Source organism: Aspergillus tubingensis (genome assembly GCF_013340325.1).
Source record: "Aspergillus tubingensis WU-2223L DNA, scaffold_8, whole genome shotgun sequence".
Taxonomy (NCBI): domain Eukaryota; kingdom Fungi; phylum Ascomycota; class Eurotiomycetes; order Eurotiales; family Aspergillaceae; genus Aspergillus; species Aspergillus tubingensis.
The window spans coordinates 2,376,776-2,397,273 of record NW_023336282.1 but is presented as its reverse complement, the minus strand read 5'-3'; the positions used below and the strand labels follow the sequence as shown (position 1 = coordinate 2,397,273).

The 20,498-nt window shown below is 51.1% G+C and overlaps 9 protein-coding genes across 9 annotated transcripts; 2 read left to right on the top strand and 7 right to left on the bottom strand.

The window, feature by feature from the left end:
- Positions 1–2,225: 2,225 nt before the first annotated feature.
- met16 (phosphoadenylyl-sulfate reductase (thioredoxin)) lies at positions 2,226–3,205 on the bottom strand (the record flags this gene model as incomplete). Its single annotated transcript, XM_035502268.1, has 2 exons — positions 2,226–2,974; positions 3,034–3,205. The coding sequence occupies 2 exons, from the start codon at positions 3,203–3,205 to the stop codon at positions 2,226–2,228; spliced, it is 921 nt and encodes a 306-aa protein (XP_035358161.1).
- A 1,261-nt stretch (positions 3,206–4,466) lies between these two features.
- Positions 4,467–6,005, top strand: AtWU_07158 (phosphoserine phosphatase SerB; the record flags this gene model as incomplete). The annotated part of the gene is made up of 3 exons (XM_035502267.1): positions 4,467–5,303; positions 5,363–5,620; positions 5,691–6,005. 3 exons carry the CDS (start codon positions 4,467–4,469, stop codon positions 6,003–6,005), a joined length of 1,410 nt encoding a protein of 469 aa, XP_035358160.1.
- An 873-nt stretch (positions 6,006–6,878) lies between these two features.
- Positions 6,879–8,129, bottom strand: AtWU_07157 (lipoate synthase; the record flags this gene model as incomplete). The annotated part of the gene is made up of 1 exon (XM_035502266.1): positions 6,879–8,129. The coding sequence occupies one exon, from the start codon at positions 8,127–8,129 to the stop codon at positions 6,879–6,881; it is 1,251 nt and encodes a 416-aa protein (XP_035358159.1).
- Positions 8,130–8,517: 388 nt separating this feature from the next.
- AtWU_07156 (kinase-like protein) lies at positions 8,518–9,838 on the bottom strand (the record flags this gene model as incomplete). The annotated part of the gene is made up of 3 exons (XM_035502265.1): positions 8,518–9,281; positions 9,331–9,519; positions 9,580–9,838. 3 exons carry the CDS (start codon positions 9,836–9,838, stop codon positions 8,518–8,520), a joined length of 1,212 nt encoding a protein of 403 aa, XP_035358158.1.
- A 916-nt stretch (positions 9,839–10,754) lies between these two features.
- Positions 10,755–12,760, bottom strand: AtWU_07155 (uncharacterized protein; the record flags this gene model as incomplete). Its single annotated transcript, XM_035502264.1, has 2 exons — positions 10,755–11,690; positions 11,741–12,760. The coding sequence occupies 2 exons, from the start codon at positions 12,758–12,760 to the stop codon at positions 10,755–10,757; spliced, it is 1,956 nt and encodes a 651-aa protein (XP_035358157.1).
- Positions 12,761–14,023: 1,263 nt separating this feature from the next.
- AtWU_07154 (putative ribosomal assembly complex component Ipi3) lies at positions 14,024–15,823 on the top strand (the record flags this gene model as incomplete). Its single annotated transcript, XM_035502263.1, has 2 exons — positions 14,024–14,371; positions 14,450–15,823. 2 exons carry the CDS (start codon positions 14,024–14,026, stop codon positions 15,821–15,823), a joined length of 1,722 nt encoding a protein of 573 aa, XP_035358156.1.
- A 1,064-nt stretch (positions 15,824–16,887) lies between these two features.
- AtWU_07153 (RNA methyltransferase) lies at positions 16,888–18,317 on the bottom strand (the record flags this gene model as incomplete). Its single annotated transcript, XM_035502262.1, has 3 exons — positions 16,888–18,007; positions 18,077–18,228; positions 18,297–18,317. The coding sequence occupies 3 exons, from the start codon at positions 18,315–18,317 to the stop codon at positions 16,888–16,890; spliced, it is 1,293 nt and encodes a 430-aa protein (XP_035358155.1).
- A 343-nt stretch (positions 18,318–18,660) lies between these two features.
- Positions 18,661–19,452, bottom strand: AtWU_07152 (2-deoxyribose-5-phosphate aldolase; the record flags this gene model as incomplete). Its single annotated transcript, XM_035502261.1, has 1 exon — positions 18,661–19,452. One exon carries the CDS (start codon positions 19,450–19,452, stop codon positions 18,661–18,663), a length of 792 nt encoding a protein of 263 aa, XP_035358154.1.
- Positions 19,453–19,930: 478 nt separating this feature from the next.
- AtWU_07151 (uncharacterized protein) lies at positions 19,931–20,425 on the bottom strand (the record flags this gene model as incomplete). The annotated part of the gene is made up of 3 exons (XM_035502260.1): positions 19,931–20,134; positions 20,219–20,300; positions 20,376–20,425. 3 exons carry the CDS (start codon positions 20,423–20,425, stop codon positions 19,931–19,933), a joined length of 336 nt encoding a protein of 111 aa, XP_035358153.1.
- Positions 20,426–20,498: the final 73 nt, after the last annotated feature.

Sequence of the window (20,498 nt, the reverse complement as noted above, 5' to 3'; positions counted from 1 at the left end):
TACCAGTCAAACATGATTTCCTTGGTCGTCCGCCGCGTTTCAAAAAAAACCGCCGCCGCAAAAATCACGTGATGGGATCACGACATCTCCAGCTCGGCTTGCGTGATTGACTACGCCAGCCGAGGCCTAGTCCCTCCTTGGCACCGGTTCCGCCCTGTCGCTCAGGTGACCCGCTTGCCCTAAGCAGCGACCTGCTGCTGGGACACCATGACAACGAGAAGAATAAAACCGGAAGATCAAAATCTGATATTGATTTCTCAGTCAGCCGCAGTATCCGCGGAGATGTCAGTCAAGGTTTTCCTAGTAGTGCCAATTCGCCTAGTAAAAGACCTGTGTCACTCATCTCGAATAAGCAGAAGCCCGGGGAACGCTTGACAAACACCTAGTGCTAGTGTTGAGTCTGCCGACATCATCCAGGCGGTAACACTGAACAGCCACTCCACGCACACATAGTATATCACGAACTCATCTGACTTGCGTCGGTCCGCTGTGGAACTGTTCACGGCGTGATCGTATTTTAGTCCAGGGTCTCAGGGTCCGGGAGCGCGGGATGTGGCTTCTCTTAAAGAGCGGGAGGGGTTGCAGACGTATGCAATCCTTTCTTGTGGTGTAGCCAAGAATGACGATAATTGGAAGTAAATGATGCAACCAACTAGTATAGCCCTACACCGCATCGTCGGGCCACAACACCTGTCATGCATGAACCATAAGGCTGAGAGCCTTAACTTACTTCGATTTAGGGTCTATAAGCAGGCAAAATGGTAAATCTATGGCCCAAACCAAGCAAGCAGTCTTTGACAGTTTGAGTGCCTGCGATCCTGCTGCTAATTTCTTTTTAAACAACCAGCGCTCCCAACTGTCCAACAATCCAAGCTAAAAAGTAAGCGAGAAAGTGCACGTTCCCTGGGGAAACAGTGGCACATAAGCCGCCCTTCCAAGAATTTTTAAGCATATTCGAATCTAGAACGTAAACACCACCCCCATACTCTTACATAAAAGAAAATGGGGCAGAACAATCAACCTAGAATCTCTCGCACGAGAAGCAACAATCCCATTCTCCTGCCGCTGATAAGGTTGAACTGATTAGATTGATAAGATAAGATCACTTTCCTGTCACGTATCCAAGGTTGAAATGAAACACAGCAGAAAACTTAACATCCTTTCATATGCCAGGAATCTGGAACTGTCGTATCAAAGCGAATTTACTCATTCTTCGGAAATATTATGTGATGCGGAAGATTTTCCCGAAGGGAGGTGAGGAGTGCGAGTGAGTGAATGGCTTAGCACTCATCATCTCGCTATTTTCCCAAATATGTTGTGAAATACCTTCTCCATTCAAATAATCAATCGTGTTTACGACAAGTGAGAGAGGCACAATGAAATGTGTAGGAATGTGTAGGTATGTGTGGGAATTACATTTACTATTTTTCGCGGAAGGATTTAGACATGCGCCCGAAGCCCAGCGGGCTATTTACCAATTTACTAAATCTTCTAAATCATACTATATTAATTCATGTTAGGTAATATTTTGAAAAAGCTCTGTTGCTGTTGGTCTATAAGGATAACAAGCAATTCTCAACCGCAGGCTGGGGTAATCTAGCCCACTGCACTATATCCGGAGGCGCTCAACGTAGTATCTATGGTCTTGGCAGGGTTTTGGTCATCTGCTGAGTATTCGTTGAGAATCAAAGGAATTCAATCAGTATTTACAGACGATAAATAGGCAGTTCCGGACGATCCGAATCAGCAAACTTTAATTCCTTCAACGGATTCATAGTAGCAAATTCACTTTCTATTCGGTTGGGTCGGGTGCGATATCGGATAGGGTTGAAGTTCGAACACCCCACCCCACAGTCCTACACTCCGCGAGTCTACATATAGGGTCCAATTCAAGCTTAAGGTGGGAAAAATAAGAAAAGTAGAATAAAATAGTCTAATCATTTGTATCATGCAAGTCATTAATGTACTTGGCTTGTAAGCCGTCTTTTGCAAATCACTGCCAGTCTCCGCCAACCCTGTATGTACAGTATCTCCGATCGGAGTAGGATTGACGAGCGGCCTTTGAATTCCCAGATGTCATAAAAAATAATCCTCCTTTTCCCATACCATTGGGTCTCTTTTTGAAACAAGAAAATCAACAAGGCTATGTAACTCCACTCCAGATAAAACTCCCAGGTCATAGAACGCCGTTATAGATGCAAGGTGAGAAAGAAGACAAGCGGCCTTTACTGAGCGGATGTCGTCAAGGACGTCTGAAGAGCCTGTGATAGGGCCTCCTCTTGACGCTTACGCTCCATCTCCATAAGGAACTGAGCATACTTGGAGCGAGGGTTGTGGATACCGCACTCGGTCTTCTCCTGGCCCTTCCAGCGACCAGACCGCTCATCTTCGTTCTCCTTGACTGGCTGGGTGGAGTGGTAGTCACCAATGCTCTTGTAACCACGGTCGAGCAACTCGTTGTAGGGAACATCGTTCTCTTGGACGTATTGCTTGACCTGCTCGAAGGTCCAGTTGGCGAGAGGGTTGATCTTGATCAGGCCAGCCTCGTCAACCTCGATGACGTCGAGGTCACCACGCTTGCCACCCTGGCTGCGACGACGTCCAGTAAGGACAGCGTGAACGTTGAGTTCGCGGTAGGCACGCTGGGCAGGCTCAACCTTGGCTACCCAGTCGTAGAACTGGTCGTCCTTCTCCCAGAGACGGGCACCGTACTTCTGGGCAAATTCTTCCTCGGTCTCGAGACCCTGAGGCTTGAAGACGTGGATGTTGACCAGAGGATACTTCTGGCGGACACGGTCGACCAGATCCAGGGTCTCTTTGAAGTGGTGGAGGGTGTCGAGGAAGATGAGATCAACCATCTGGGGTCTAGGCACGTCCAGCTTGGACAGCATGTCCAGGGTCACAAGACCAGTGAGACCGAAAGCGGTGGTCTGGTAGAGGTGAGGCAGAGAGGTGACACACCATCTCAGGACGTCTGCATTTGTGTTAGTCAACTTAGCCTGGAGACGCGTGAGAGGGGCAACCCATGCTGACCTTGAGGCTCAAGAAACTGCAATTGTCTGTTGAGAAAGTTCAAGTGAGGCTTAGTGAAGACGATTTCTGGAGAGTAGTCATCACTAGAGCCACCACTGACATAGCCAGAGTCGGTGGCAGTGTCGGCAGCCTCATAGGCAGAGGGGTAGTTCTCAGATGTCTTCGCAGGCATGGTGATTGAGGAGTCGAATGACAGGGTATATGGTAGACAAGTCAATCCCAAGGACGAGCAGATGAAATACAAGCGGGTCTATATGTAATGGCTCGACAGACTTGGAGGGATGACGGAAGGACTGGAACTGGAGTGGGAGGCAAGAGATGATGTAGACAGAACACAATGGAGACGACCTGACCAGTCCGATATAAAAGAAAGACAGGACAGGGGCAATCACGACATCATCGGGTCGGGGGCACCCGTTCTTCCTGCCCTCAGTCCCTCATACATGCCGGGTCATTCTGCCGTTTCTCGATCACGACATTGTCTGTGACCGCCTGCACAATTGGGCGACTGGGCTGAAAAATTTAATTTCCTCATGTCCTGGGGAAATCACGCAATACTTGCGCTCTGGGTGACTCTGCGCACCCGGACACGCTTAGCTCATCCACTGAAACAACCGCCGCAGGTGCCATTGCTGATAAATCCAGCATGGTCCACAGTGAAGTTGGAACAGTGAAGAACATGGGCGAAGGGCATCAAAGTTCATCCGGTCGGCAACTCCGTGTAGCCGTTGCTCATCTTATCTTGATGATGGCATGGTATCCCTGTTCCGGTCTGTTTTCTGGCCCCAGAGAGGTGCAGATCTAGTTGATGATTAGCCTCGGACTGGAGGAGATGAATTGCTTAGAAAACAAACCCGGCTGATTTGAGTCAGACACTTGTAGATAACTAGATCTAGTGTCATTGTATTTGTCTTGGCGACTAGTCAGAATAGACCCTTATTTGTCATACTAAACCGATGGTGGCAGTTGGAGTGTGCTTGCTCTGCTCCATGAATCCCCCCTTCCCCAAAGATTGATATCATCGTCATCTCCATCTTTCATGTTTCTTGGGGTGGGGAAGAAGTTGGCCTGGTTCTGCCGGGCGGTGAAGGCACATGACTCGAGCTCATGTGACCGAGGGGCACGGGATCCCCCACCACGTGCGGCCGATCGGAGCTGCAGGGGAAATTCGCCGTGAGTTCAAAGCCAGACTCTCGTTTTGACCTTGTCTAGACGCTCTCGTATCTCCCCCTTCTGCTTCCCGACTGCTCCAGCGTGTCGAGGGTTCTGTTCCCACCGGGTGGATTCGCTGTTGATTGCTGAGGATCATCCGCTGCTTTGCATACTCGCCCTGTGCTATCAATCTCCGTCTACCTCCGAATCCCACTTGCACCCCTCACTCACTCAACTCTCCTCTCTCCTCTTTTGCGCCAAAAACTCTCTAGTCCGGCACAATGGCAGCGCCCAACCCCACCAACAACGGCCGTCCAACGCGCCCGGTCTTGCGACAGACCCTGTCCAGCGCATCCTTCATCCAGGATCATCAGCAGTACAAACCCTCTGCCCCCATTCAGACCATCGGCAACGTGATTGGCAATTCTCCCGAGTCAGCGTTTGCTGCGCTGTCCGTCAAAGCTAATCCCATTAGCCCCGATCCCGAGAAGGTCACCGACAGTGGCATTATCCACAGCATCTTCAACCAACAGTCCAATGAACTGCCTACTGGAACACAGCAGCTGGTCGCTACGATCTACTACAAGTCTGCTGATCCTATCCATCCCCATCTGCACCCCGACTCCTCCCCTCATGTCGGGTCTGGCCAAACTCTGCCATCACCCATGGTACCCGTAGGTTCCGCCCCGACGGTCGATATCGAGAAGATCCCACGGGAGCCTCCCGCCCCAGAGCCGGAGCCGCTTGATCATCTGTACGGCCCGTTTGTATCACAGCTTTGCCTGACCAACTTCCTTCAAATCATCGAAACCCTTCCGACCCCGTATCAGCGCACCAACACTTCGCATCGCTGCTTGGATCGTCACGACCAGCCTCGCGTCGTCGAAGTCACCTTCTCGCCTCCTCCCAACCCGGACTACCTTACCTTTGAGGATCTGCGGAAACATGAGAGCATATGGCGATTCGAGCGTGAATGGAATGTGGAGGTCGTCCTCCAGCGGGAGAGCGTCTTCCGTCGGCACAAGCGCTTGGTGGTGTTTGATATGGACAGTACATTGATTCAGAACGAGGTGATCGATGAGATTGCCAAGTTCATCGGCGTGGAGAAGGAGGTTTCGGTTCGTACCTTCTTTGCATAACGATGGCAAGGCGTTGTATATACTGATATTGATGGCAGGAAATTACGGCTCGTGCTATGAACGGCGAGTTGGACTTCTCCGCATCTCTCCGGGAGCGGGTCAGTCTGCTGAAGGGTGTTCCTGCGGACGTCTTTGAGAAGCTGAAGTCCGTCATCACCATTTCTCCAGGTGCGCGTGAGCTGTGCAAGGCCTTGAAGACCCTCGGCTGCAAAATGGCAGTCTTGAGTGGAGGCTTCCAGCCTCTTGCGGAGTGGCTTGCCGAACAACTTGGACTTGACTACGCGCATGCCAACCATGTATGTGATGCGACATTCGACCCATCGATAATATTTTGTATTTTCGCTCAAGCACTAATACCCTGATTAGCTCGAGATCGATCCTACGACGCAAACCCTGACCGGCAAACTGGTCCCCACATACCCCATCATCGATGCGAGCCAGAAGCGCTCGATTCTTCACTCGATTGCCGCGGAGCATGGCATCCCTATCTCCCAAACTGTCGCTGTTGGTGACGGAGCCAATGACCTGCTCATGCTGCACGCAGCGGGACTGGGAGTCGCCTGGCGGGCCAAGAGCAAGGTGCAGCTCGAGGCACCGACTCGTCTCAATGGCGAGAGCCTCGTGGATATCCTCTACCTCCTTGGCCTGACCAAGGATGACATTTCCGAGCTGATTGCGTAGTTGAAGATGTGCTACCGAGCATCTATTACAGTGACCAAGCGATCAGTAGAAAGACACGAACACGTGCGTCTTCCACTAGTCAGCTCGGCGACAAGCATGCGGACATGTCGCCAGGTGCGTACTCTACTACTACTCCTCCAACCCGTTATTGGAGTCCTCCCGCGCACTATTGGATAGGTTCCTTTCTTTCCGTTTCATTCCCATATCATTTCCCTATCCATCTTTTTACACCCACATCTATCTCTTTTTATCTCTCTTTGGCCCCCAGGTTTTGGATTTGGCATGTGTAGACAGACCAAGCCCAACTCCAAACCATTACGTCCCTTCCCTCACCCCCTTTTCCCTATCATGCGAATTCGAGAAGCCAAGCGGAAATAGTTTCATGCATTAGAACGATGAGCACCAGAGCGTTTACATGCGGGCGTCGGAGTAGGCAAGGAACAAACACGGGCAGGTACAAATACATACGACTACTATATGATGGGCTAGCTACATACCGGACAAATTCTGAATTGATTCGAACGAATTGCGAGATCATGATAATGGCTGATGCTGATGTTGACAATATTCCCGTCTACCTCTTTTATGTGAAATGGATGCCATACATGTTGAATTAGTATTTTTCTATCCACGACCCTATAGTAGATGATTGAGACAGCCAGCCCATCCCGCTCATCCAGGGCCCAATTCCTAATGAATCCTAGCGATGCTAGTCGTAGTTGATAATATGTGTGTGTAAGTAGACCAATTTTAAAACCAGAAGCTCGAAACAACCACAGTATAAGCCCCATTTAATGCAACCATGCGCCCATGAACCGAAAGACAAACACAAGAAATCGTACACAGCTCGAAGAGAACAGGTTAAGCTAAATCTCAACGAGTAGCCTCATCAACAGCAGCAGCAACCTTCTTCTCAGCAACAGCATCACTAACCCCAGCGCGCCTCTTCTTCAAGACATTCTCAATGAACGCCTCACCAGCCTTATAAGAACTGCGCACCAATGGTCCAGAAGCACAGTAGAGGAAGCCCAACTCCTCAGCACGACGCTGCCAATGCTCGAACCATTTCGGATGAACATACTCATGCACAGCCATATGCCTCTTCGTCGGACGCATATACTGTCCGAAAGTAACGACATCAACATCAACAGCACGCAACTGCGCCAGCGCATGCTCCAACTGTTCCTCGGTCTCCCCAAGACCCAACATCAGTGACGACTTCGTAATTACCTCCGGGTTGGCCTTCTTCGCCGCCTCCAACACAGCAATACTCTGCTTGAAGGTAGCTCTCCGATCGCGAACACGGGGGGTAAGAGCCTCGACAGTCTCAATGTTATGCGCATACACATCCAATCCCGAATTAGCCACCAGCGCCACCATATCCAGATCACCGCGGTAGTCACCAGTCAGACATTCAACCAGGGTGCTAGGCGCCTTGGACTTGATCTTGCGCACGGTCTCAGCGAAATGGCGCGCACCGCCATCCGCAAGATCATCACGATCCACACTCGTCAGCACCACATACCCCAATCCCCAGCGGGAGATAGCCTCGGCCGTGTTCTCCGGCTCATGGGGATCCAGCGCAGCGGGCCTCCGACTCGTCTTGACACTGCAGAAGCTGCAACCGCGGGTGCAGGTATCGCCCATGAGCATGATGGTAGCGGTAGCGGCGGCTTTGTCGCCGCCGCCCCAGCAGTCGGAGATGTTGGGACAGCGGGCTTCCTCGCAGACGGTGTGGAGGTTCAGGCCGCGCAGATCTTTCTTGAGGCGTTGGTAGTTCTTGGAGTCTGGGATGGGGGTTTTCAGCCAGGGTGGGAGACGGGTCATTTGCTTTTTGCGGCCGGCGGGGCCGACGAGAGCGGTTTCGAGGGCGTAGGCTTCGGAGGGGTCGAGGAGAGGCGCATTGTCGTTGTTTCCGGAGACGAAGTCGCCGAAGGATGGGCCGGCGTTGAGCTTGTCTGTGAATGCGGTGCGGCGGCGTGGTTTGGGAGTGCTGGTGGCGGAGGTGGAGGAATCGGTTGTGGCGTAGGTGCGGGTTGTGAGGATGCTGGGGGTGGATTGAGGGAGGGACGCCCTCGTGGAGGTGTAGAGGAGCCGTAGACGGTTTGTTGATGCGGCTGCCATGGTGTGTGTTTGGTGTGAGGAGAAGAGACAGGCGGCGGTGCTTTGGAGAAGTTGAAATGCAAGTTGGATTCCGCGGGAAAGTCGCTGATAGCCATCGGAGCTTCGGTTGCGATGCCGCCCGATTCATGACTCAGCGGGCGTTAGTGCCTGAGGTGTCGATGATGTGCTGACATATAGATGGTCCTGGAGTCCGGTCATTAGTTGCAGTAGACACTTTCTTTTATTCCTTTCTAGAACCAGCAGTGCTAGGTAGTGCTAGTATTATATCATATTCTTATGTCAATGGCTCAAGACTACAGTTCAACGTTTCGTAGTGAGGTGTAGTAGAATTGCAGTTATTATTATCAAGCGGTTAGATGTTTGAACAAGACAGACGATATAGCTGAACTTATGGCATATTCTGTTTCATCCTGGATAAATCCGGAAGAGCCCATTGTTGCAGCCATTCATATTCCATGATCTGCCCCGCAGATGGTCTCTTTTCCGGTTCGAAGGCAAGCATATCTCTCAACATAGTAAGAAATGCAGTCCTTTCGGCGTCCCCCATCGGTTGCATATTGAATTCTTCCCTCGGCTTCTGAACTGATTGGGTGAATCGTTGCACCCAGGGCCTTGAATTTGTAATACCATGTCTTGTTCCGTCCTCATTAAACCATTTTGACCGCGATTCCCATTTCTGCCACCACGGCAGTGGCAATTTGCCAAATGTATCAACATGTTCTTTCACTACCCAGTCGACTGACGGATTAAAGCCCTCGAAAAGTGGACGCTGACCGATTATTTCCCAGATGGTGCACGCAAGCGTCCAAATATCAGCAGAGAAAGAAAGTGACTTTTTCGGTTCGAAATAAGTCTCTGGGGGGACTAGCATATTCGGCGTGTTGGAGTGATGCCGCGCTGTAGTGGCTGGCATGAAAGACTCTCCAAAGTCAGTGACAACTATCTGAGCTTCAGATAGCGAAACTTCTTCGCTCGCTTTTCCGAGCCAAACAGGCACGACAGCTTGTGTGGGGACACCATCAGGAAGTGGACGCTGATCTAGACAGGTAACTGGCTCATGGTGAGGCTGTCCATGCCTTTCGTAGAATTGCTCTGGTGAGAGCGAATCCATACTCTCAGGAAGAAGAATCAGGATATTCCCGGGATGAAGATCTGACATGACATGAGTGTAGGTATCACGATGAATAGCAAATGTACTTACCAGCATGGACAATGCCCTGAGAATGAAGATATGCCACTGCCAAGACTAGTTGAGCAGAGAAAGCCCTGGCCACAGGCAACTGGAACAGCCGGAAAGATGAGGCATCTTTGGCCTCAGCTAGGTTCATCATTCCAATCGCTGTGACAAAACATTGATGTACACCATTAGGCCCAGAAATGGTGAATTCATCTGTTATAGATGGAATGATTGCGCTGCCGGGATGAGTCTAGGCTTTCAACTCTGCAATACCAAGTCGATGGAGATTATTCCTTTCTTGGGAGTTAGTTGGATTGCTGTCTGCGATGGTGATTTTGACGGCGACATATTTTTCAGTTTTATGATCTCTTGCCAACCAAATGGTTGAGTATGCGCCAAAGCCCAGCTTATGCACGATACAATACCGGCCATTCAACCATTTTCCTATAGTTGTTGGATGATAACCGCCTGGCCGGTACCGCTCAAGTTTCTCAACATCCTCGAAAGGCGTGTACTCAATAGCATTCTTCATTGTATCCGAAGTGCCGTTGTCCTTCACAGATGTCATTCTACTGCCAAAAGCTGTGTATAACCTGGAATGTGGTAAAGCGCAGTGCTCGGTGCGGATAGGGAGGAAGGTAGAATTTGTAGGATAAGGACAACTTTGCAGCACCTTCCGAGAGCTAAAGCATGGAACTACACGACTTATGCGCATGATGTAACCTGTGTATGCACGCAAAGATAGCCTTAGGGATCGATGGAATCTCATTACTGCGCCGGGCTGCTGCAAACAGAAATCTGACCAACTGGGAGGCTCCCTTAAGCGAGTGCGCCAAGAACCATCTACACTGGCTTCTTGTAAGAAGGGAGAAAACCAGAATTGCGGGGGGATGGATAAAGAAATTGAAAAAATGCGCGGAGGCAGAAGGAGGAAGGAAGGTTTGGCCTATCATCCCTGCTAGTAGTTCCGTCAATACAGATATGCCTACACGTGATCTTTTCTTCGGCCATGGTTAGAAAACCCGCATTTGCTTAATATGTGACATTGACAGGTGGACTGGAATGTAAAGATAATATCATTGTATGTAGATCTCGGTGGGAAACGACTAGCTATTATACATTAGCCCTAGTGGCTAACTGCACGCAGTACATGAAACTTCAATCGCCAGTAGGAAATACAAGAGGGAACAGGCCCCAGGCATGTAGTTTGACAGATAAGGAAATGTAAGAGAAGGACAGTTCATAGAATACACTGAAACGAAAGACAGGGTTCTATGCAATCTGGTCTAGCCAATTTAGTAAGGAAAGATATGGTCACAGAGACAGGACTGGGATATAAGAACAGAAGGAAATAGTGGGAGAGAATAGACAAGGAGAGATAGGAAAGGTGTCTATAGTGATTGACAGTCTCCCAAGGAGACTGATGTTGGGAAGTAAAGAATGGCTGCTCAGTTCTTAGTTTCAAGCACTTGAGCGAGGACAAATACGGCCGACTTGAGCGTCTCGTCTGCTTTGCCGCATATAGCAAAGAGCAGGTTATCCACTATTCGGTCCAGCTCTTTGCGAAGCTCCATGCTCCGGGACCCTAGGACACGTTCTTTGACACGAGACGAGGTAGCTGGACTAAACTGCATCCCCGGCGAGGTAGCTACCTTCTCTGGCACTGTATCAAGCCGGGACACGGGGGAGGGATGCGAGAAGTTGTTGATCCTTCGGTTGTTCGATGCCAGGGATACAACATAGTTCCGCGCGATCAAAGCGGCACATAGGCCGCCTAATAGGTTTTCCGCGACGTTTGGGAAGATGTCGCGGAAGGGCTTCAGGAGTGCCCGTTCGTTGTTGTGACGGATGAACATGATGACGGGTGAAGTTAAGCGAAGCATATTTCGTGGGAAGTCCTTCACTGAATGTTCCAATTGATCAATAGTCCATTCGTGATCCCACCACTTTTCTAACTCCTCCTTCTCTGACATGGTCGAGGAGCGCCCAGGTGATGCTTGGACCTGGGGTGATGTGCTAAATTTGGGTGGTCGCTCTAACTTGGGCGGAGACATCGGCTCAGGCGGCGCCGGCGTCGGCTTATTGCACACAATGGTCTCGCCGACGCTCTCTGAACTCATAGAGCCTGCATCAGTGTAGTCATCGTCGTCATCCTTATCGTTCCGGAGGTCATCGGGCGAGGGACATTCGGGATGGGTGATATATCCACTGTCAGACATCTCCATTGGAGTGTCCGGACTGAAAGCTGATACCTCCTGTTGTCCGAGATCCGGCGTAGATGGAACGGGCTGTGGCGGAGTTGGAAGCGAATAGCTCATTGCTGGAGATGACTGCCGGGAGATATCGACTAGCTTGGGCTTTGTTTTCCTCGCAACGGTGCAGATCTGGAAAGTCGTCAGTACATTGTATGAGAGTGTAAGCATGCAACACTTACTTCGTGTTTATCAGATGGTGATGTCCTCAACCGTGGTGGGCTCTTCTGTACAATCTGGCATTTCCTTCGACTCTGTTCTCGAGTCCTCTCGCCCTGGGAGCCAGGCGTTTCCACAGGTGCGCCTTGAAGCCACTCACCACAGTAGGAGAGACTGCTAGGAACCCAGCTTCCCTCACTAGATACGGTTCCTGACCTGCTTCTCTGGGACCCCATTGACGACCCGGAAAAGTTTCGCCTCACAAATGTCTCGGAATCTGCAGAGGGGACGGGCGATGGCATGCATTCTGGATTGGGGGACGTTGCGATCAACGACGCATCAGCTGGCCGGCATTGCTTGACCAATATGGAGTGCGCCATATGTACATTGGTTGTCTCGTCGTGCGCCGAGGTTGTTGGGCGAGCCTCCTGCTTTCGAGCACCACAATCATCACAAGTTTCTTTTCCAGACACACAGGCGCAACCTTTTGGTGTAGCTGGGCCATAGTCTGATTCGGATTCGTATTTAGACGAGAAGTAGGCGGATGATGGGGATGATTGCGAACCCAGAGAATCGGACAGAGGAGGACTGGGGAGAAGGCCGAAGGAATCTATACTGGTGACGTTGATGTTTTGGTCCGAGCGCCAGGCTCGCAGTGTTTGGCCTCCAGACAATTGTCGCGACGATCTGGCTTCCTTTGCAGCTGATGCGATGCTTTCCAGCGACGGCGAAGATGGTAGGCGCAGTTGAAAGGGTTGTTTCATCCTGCGCACAGAGCGAAAGGGTGACATCACCACCGGCGGACGCTCCACCGGTCGACGTGGCTGCGGAGCTGTAGTATATTCGGCTTGGTCCATCCGGGGAGAAGTCGAGGGAACGAAAGAAAGGGAGCTCTGGGGCTGTTGCTGTCTCCTCCAGGGCTGCACATTGGGCGCATAGCGCGGAGCAGCAACCCCATTCCCTTGGATCATGGCTTCCTCCGCTAATGAATTATATGATGATACTCTCCTGGGTGCGAACGCTGGGACCTGGTTCGCAGACATGGTATGTTGATGACAGTTCCTATTTGGGTTAAGGAACACCCTGGCTGACTGGCAGTCAGTGGAGGACATGGCTGGCACGGTAAATGGTAAATTGCAATCAGGCGACAATCGATTTCCTATGGTTACTCGGGACTAATGTGCAAAGGAAGAGAAAAAGAGCAGCATCAATTCTGATCGGGAAAGCGGCCGGCAGGGCCTTATACTACATAACAATATGGGTTTCCAGGTATCCCTTGACTGCCTTGCGGTGACGGGGGAACTAGTCACTGGGCATGTGTACTCTCCCCCTTCGAGAGGGTCATCTAACACTCTGGAACATAGACGAAGAGTGAAGGGCGACCACGCCCACCGTCCTTGCATACCAGAGAGAGGCGAGCGGAGATAGCGTGCACAGCCATTGGCTAGCACTCTCAATGCGCGCCACCTGCAGGGACAGCACAACGTGGGTGGTCCGTCTCCCAGGGTGCTTGGATCTCGTTAATTAGCAAAAGGAATGAGACATGCAGTTGGAGGGATGCGGGAGGAGCCTTGGGAGGGCATTCAGAGGACGTCACCGGTCTGATTTCAAGGCTCTCTAGTTAGTAGAGGCGTTGCGCCGGACAATCAAAGAAGAAGCCCCTAGAGGGACACCCCTTGCATGGGGTTGCTGTGGGCGCCGGCGATAGGCTCATGTTGATTGAGGGATAGGCGAAATTTAATTTAAGCAGCATGTGCAGGAATTCCAGCTTGACTGCGGCCGCGGAGATTTGAGTTGTATCATGATGGGCTTGAATACCACGGGAAGGCAAGCAAATTTCAATCTCTAGATGCGGTCTTGATGGTGGCTCAGTCAATCTGCTTCCGCTGAGAGTCCTATGGTCAACAATGGATGGCTTGCTAGTGGCAACCAAGGGATAGTGTTAGCTTCAATAAGTAAATCAGTCACAAAGGAGAGCAGGGGAACTAGGGAGCTGAAGACAGGGACAGCGAGGGTATCACTCCGTCAACCTGAACTGAGGGAGAGAAGGAGACGAAGCTTAATTAATGAAGGTTTATAGATCGTCTTGTTCGGGATTATCTAAGCATGCGTATAGAGATGCACAATACTTCCTTATCGGGCACTTGCAGGCAAACCATGCAAACATCCCGGTTATCGATTGGAGCCTCGATTTCCTCATTTTATTTTATTGCATTTTCGTGGATTTTGCGTCTCCAAAAAATTAACGGCTCGTCGCATTCTCCCTGCCTCCTGCAAATTTGAACCTTCTGGGGTGGCAGTTCCTCATGCTTTCTGAATGTTTCATCGCATCGACGCTGGCGTCCAGCAAAGCGCCAGCGTCTGCGACCCTCCGCGATGTGGGAGTTTGCGTCCATGAATTCCAGCCCACGCTGAACCTGCGCTCCACCTTCAAGAAGAGCTCAACGGCGGCCAATTGCCTGGCCGTGAGTCCGTCGCATGTTTTCGCTGCGCAGTCCGAGAAAGCCATTGTGCATGTGTATAGCAGGGAGAAAGGCAACCAGGAAGCCACCGTTCCCTTCCCTGAGCGCATCCGCAGCATTGCTGTCGCCGGGGGCAAGAATGGCGATGTCCTGGTCTTGGGAACCGAAGGGGGCCGTTTGATTCTGTGGGAGGTAAATCGATTGTTCACAGCCCCAATGGCGTCGCCAGCTATTCGTCATGGTTTCATACTAACAGCATGTGCTTCCTAGACATGCACCGGGCGACAAGTGGCTACGACAGCGTCGCATCTGCGGCCAGTGACCTCACTCGTGGTCGATCCCAATTCCAACTTCATCCTTTCGGGTTCGTCCGATGCTAGCATTCATGTTTGGTCGTTAGTGGATCTCTTATCCTTCACGAAACCTCCATCCGGCCGTGATCGTCAGCCTCCGAACTCTCCCATCCGTACCTTCTCCAACCACCGCGCCGCCATCACCGCCATCGCTGTGGGTCACAGCGCCGGTCGATACAACATTGCCGTGTCTGCTGCAGATGATAGCACAGCCATTGCCTGGGATTATCACACCGGCCGTCTCTTGCGCACCTTCCTCTTGCCTTCGAATGCGAAGTCGCTGGCACTTGACCCGGCCGACCGGGCTTTCTATGTCGGATACGAGGATGGCAGTATCCAGTCGATCGACTTCTACAAGAACCAGTCCATCCAGAACCCTCTCCACGATCCCTCCCTTCAGTCTACTCCCTCGCAACCTCCCGCAGAAGATCGTTGGGCACCGCCATCGGCTGATTGCGGCGCGGCGCATGCGCTCACCCTCTGCTACGATGGAATGACATTGCTCTCTGGCCACCAGAATGGCAAGGTTCTCTCATGGACAGTTGGAAGGAAGAAGTACGCCTCGACCGTGGCAGACTACACACATCCTGTCACCAACCTGTTTATGCTTCCTCCTAACGGTCTCCCTCATCCTTCCCTCGACCTTAAGCGGGTAGCACACACCATCGTCAAGCCCCGCTACGACTCTTCCCTGTCCGAAACCTCTCAAGCAGCTGGCGCCGTTCCTGCCGATTACACCTTCAGCACGCACCTCCTCCCCTCCATCTCATCCAAGCCCGACTCTGCTAAGCCCGACCAATTCACCGAAGCCTTCTCCCACGCGTACTTCCCTGAATCCATTCTCGAAGAAGGCCTCGCCGAACTCGCTGCCTTCAGCCAGCCCACTAGCAACGGAGCTCCCGTCTCCTCGATAGCACAGGGCATTAGCGACGAAGACCTAGCGGCGAAGGATTCCCAAATATCCCAACTGGAGGCAGAACTCGCCACGCTGAAGAAGAAATCTTCTGTGAACGAGACCGCCCGCCAATCCACAACAGACGAAGTAACTAAGCTTCGTTCTGATCTCGCCAACCTGCACGATTATATCAACGAGCTTCACGAGAAACAAGAACAGGCGCAGCGGGAGAAGATCCTCCGACAGGCGCGGAAAGAAGAGCGGGAGACCCGCCGTCGGGAGGCCTGGTTCGCAGCCGAAAAGAAGGGCAAGAAGGGAGATGTTGTTCTCCGGAAGATGGACGCCGAGGATACCGTCATGACGAGCGATACGGATGATCAAAGCAGTGATGAGTAGACTCTTTTTCTCTATCCATTACTACTTTACAATTTTAATTGCATGATCAATCACTATCGGACCCGCATTTCCCCTTTCTTACAGTACATCATTCGACAGGCGCAAAGGTCAGAACACAAAAAGTCTCAATGAAATGACAAATCACATGATGCATGTCTTTCCTACAAAGTACTCTGCTTGGGATTGATAGACACACGGAGTCTTGTATTGTATATAGACAAATGGGTAATAGATAAAAGTTTCACCAACACTACCACCTTGAACCTATAATAGTTATTCTTCCAGCTCTCTACAGACTACGGAGTAGTCCATACATAGATGGCTTAAATACCCTACATAATAACCCGCCTCCCCCAAACCCCCAGGCTGCAGCCACAAAACACCCTGAACCAAGAATCACCCGATGAAACACACACAATATGTGCGCCCCCAACCCGCGGATGAAACGAAAGTGGCTGTCAAATGGTCGAAACGGAGGAATGTGGACTCGCAGGCCTCTGGTATGCATGGTGTGGAGACACACACCATCGTCCGTAATGCATCATGCGGGCTGGGGAACATTTCAAATTCATTTGACGTTGTACAACGTATGTGGTTACATTCCGCGCATGATATCTAAATTAAATTAATTTAATTTATGGAAACTACGTGATAGTAGTGTTTATTTGTGGGAAAGTATGTAATACGAAAATAAGGATATTATTTGCTTTGCTCCATTCCATGGGGGTTTGAGGTGTCTGGGCTACTTCATGTTCATAAGTGCTAGGAATTCTGAGGGGAAAAAAGTTCGTTATTTGTTGGCTGATAAGGTTACTGTGTACAGGTTTTTTCTGGCTTGGCAGATATGGGAGGGTTTTTGCGTTGGGAATTTGCCATGGGTGTTGTCGTGGCAGGTGGGTTAGGGTTGTATGTGCGGAATCCAGCACGCCTGGTCCAGACGGTGGTGGTGGCGGCGGCAGTTGGACACTGGACTGATGGGTAGGGAAATAAAAAGACAGATAGACGCAAGGTAAGGAATTTGATCTCTCACCTGGATTGAGCGCCTATCATGGGAGCTGGAAATATTAGCCGTCGTGATGGTATCTGTATGTCTTTCTTAGTCGGTGGGTGCCATCAAACAGGCCGTGGAGACTAGTCAGCCCCATCCAAACGGCTTCCTCTGTGCGAATGGTTCTGCTTCCCTGTCCGGGTAGGAAGTTTACCCAGTAGTCGAAGAGTTTGTCGGCATCTGATGGGCGGATGGCCATGTCGCGGAGTTGGGAATCGTTCCGAACAGCTGCCTCGATCCCAGCAACACCACCAAAAACAATGAGGATATGCTGAAAGTCTGGAGAACGCTGTTCGCGATCAGGGGGGTGGTCTTGCTCGTAGCGATCGTGTACTTGTTGGGGCTTCTCTTCTAGCACTGTGGAGATAGGCATGCCACGCTCGGACGTGCCGAAGGATAGGTCATAGCCACCGTCATAAGGACACTCCGTGAAAACAGAGGAGAGAGACCGACATCGTCGCACATAGTAGCCCCAGTAATACCCCGCCTCAGCACGAGGAGTGGATGGGTGTACGGGTTCTGCATACGGGAATCCATGCTGGGGAAATCGGACGGTCACTCGGGCATGTTCTGGAAGGTAGGTGTTTGGAAGAATTATTTTCTGTGAGAGACCCGTGTCCACAATTGTGGCAGGGCCATTGTTAGTAGAGCTGTTACGATGGTGGAAATGATGATCATTGCCCATCTGGTTGATCTTGCTGGCCCAATGTCTGTTTCGCGCTGAATATCGATCAGCACTAGAAACGACAATGCCTTCACGGAAGTCGCACCACTCATTGGCACGTAAGTGGTGAGGCATATCCAAGCTGGGTAGCAACCCAGCTGTGCGAAGATTGGGATGGATAGGAAAGAGGTGTTTGCGCAAGTATGGTGGAGTCTCGAGGTACGACAGAATATGAGTCAGGTAGTGTGAAGGGTCCGAATTCGCGGTATAGGCTTTGGGAGAGGATGCACCGCCATCCATTTGGTTTCTAGTTTTGGCAATGGGTGAGTTATAGTGATCTTTATGCTCTTGAAAGTCATAGTATGCACCATATTCATCATCGTCAAAGACCACGACTTCGTCGACGCAGAAGACGGCGAGGGCGCGCGCGATCACACCGGCTAGGAGGGTCTTTTGCTCGACAGAATGAGCGCTGTACAGCAGATGTTAGTGGTTGACTACATCAGCAGCCCTTAAGCAGCACTGGTCGAGGGGGGATTACTTGGCTATGATGCTGCCCGGAATGGCAACGCTGAGAGTATGCGATCGGCCACCCTTGGGGTGGAAGACAGCTGAGGGCTTTTCGGTGAACAGGGAATTGGTTGCGCCATTTTGGTGCGACGGAGGACTATCTTCGTGGGTAGTCTTGCGTCTCTACATGGACAAAGCATTCTCTAGTCAGACACTGTTATTACAAGGAGTGTAAGCTGTCATTGACATACCTTATAGTTGGGACGGCGCATCGCAGGGCAGCAGGAGGAAGCAGAGAGCGATGAAGAAGGATGTGAAGGGGAAGTGGAGGACGGAAAAGAGACTTTCAGGGACGAACGCTTCTTCATTTGACGAGACAAAAGATCCTTTCGTGGAGCAGGGGATGGCCCAAACAACACATAGTGGACTAGTTCGAAGGCTTTGGTTGACCGATCACACTCCCTGACGATGACGTTGAGCTCCACCGTCTCCACCAACGTTAAGTCAACATCCTCACGAGATTACTCCATAGTTATTGCTCAATCCAAAGTATAGATGCTCCTTAAGAAAAGCACTCTCCAGGAATCTATCCAGAAACTCGGATACATTTTCCGTTCAGTAACCACTACCACTACCACTACTAGCAATTCCCGTCTTCTCCTCCTGCATAATCTTCACCCCCGAACTGCTCCCAATACGCGCCGCTCCTGCTTGCAACATCTTGCGGCAGTCCTCTGCTGACCGTACTCCCCCACTGGCCTTGACTTTGGTGCCCTTCCCAACCAGATTGGCCGTCTCTCGCATAACAGCAACGTTCTCCAAGTTTGCCCCGGGCCCATTAAACCCAGTACTAGTCTTGATATAGTCCGCTCCAGCTACACACGCCAGCACCGAGCCCGCTATGATCTGCTCGCGAGTCAACTGAGACGTCTCCAAGATGACTTTGAGCCCAACGGGTGCTGGGGCTGCTTTGCGCACTTCCAGCACGTCCGTATATACATCCTGGTACTTCCCCTCTTGCAGAAGAGGGTAGTTGAGCACCATGTCGAGCTCAGACGCTCCCAGATTTACTGCCTCCTTCGCTTCAGCTGTCTTTTCGTCCGTCTTGTAAGTTCCCTCGTGGAATCCAACAACACAGGCTACGCCGACAGCCGGATGCTCTTTCAAGTTCTGGACTGCTCGAGACACATGGTTCAGTCGGACGCAGACCGTCGCGAATTGGTGCCGGATGGCTTCCTGACAGAGGTCGTCGATCTGTTGCTCCGTTGCTGTCAAGGCTAGCTGAGTGTGGTCTATGGTACGATTGATCTCAGATGAAATGTCATATGATGGGAAGGTCGTAGGGAGGGATTGTTGGATGCCGGAGATCAGCGTCGCCCATTCGGCGTCGGTTTCTGGTGTAGTCATAGTGTGATAATGGACCTGACGCTTGTGGCCTTATCGATATATTTAAAATTGTATGAAGAACCACAGCAAGCAGGATGCAACGAACTTGATGTAACCGAGGAAATAGATTAAAGAACTAGTTGGGTCTGGAAGGTACTGAAGCTCAGATGATTTCCCGGCACCGGCCCCTCTTTTGCGGGGCATTAGCATTTTCCCCATGAAATTACCCATGGGAATCAACGGCGTTGTTGATCACCACTGGATCGGGCTTAAAACTATCACGAATTACAACTACACAAAGCATCATATGGGACTCTTCTACAAGCCATACCAACTCCCTACACATCCCATCCACCACAGAAGAACCCAATCACAACAACTCCATTCCATTGTTCCAATCCATAGTATAATCAATAAAGAGCGCCCTATCAAAACTCCCATCCCTTCAATCCCACCATATCTCATTTTCCAAACCCCCCTTCAAACGTACATCTCCAAATCAACCACAGCTCTTACACTCCGGGCCACGAATATCATCTACCCGACCGATCCTCGGTCCACCACCACCACCGCCGCCGCCGCCCGGTCCCCAGGATCCGCCTCCACCTCCACCTCCACTGCCCCAGCGAGCACGAGTATTGGGAGTCTTTCCTGACTGAGTAACGTTGAATCGGGAGTTTTGGGCTGCGGTGTAAGGGTCCAGCTAGATCATGACATGTACCGTTAGTATAGGGTTCGGCTGGGTGGGTCTCCTAGTTGGAAAAATGGGTGTAGGTGTAGTGCATACCGAGAATAGGCTGACGATATACAATCCGAGGAAGAGGTAGATGTTCTCGATGAAGCGGATGATTCGGACTGTGATGGGGGGACTGGACGGAGGATAGAACTGTCAGCCATGGCTTTCGTAGACGGTGAGGGGTCATCATGGATGGATGGAGATTTACCTTGCTAGAACGCGTCCCCCAGACACGTAGGTCTTGGGTTCGGATGCCATGTTTGTGTCGGTTTGATTGAGTCAAGAGTGAGATGGATGATTGTACAGGAAGAAGATGATGGGAGGCGATGCG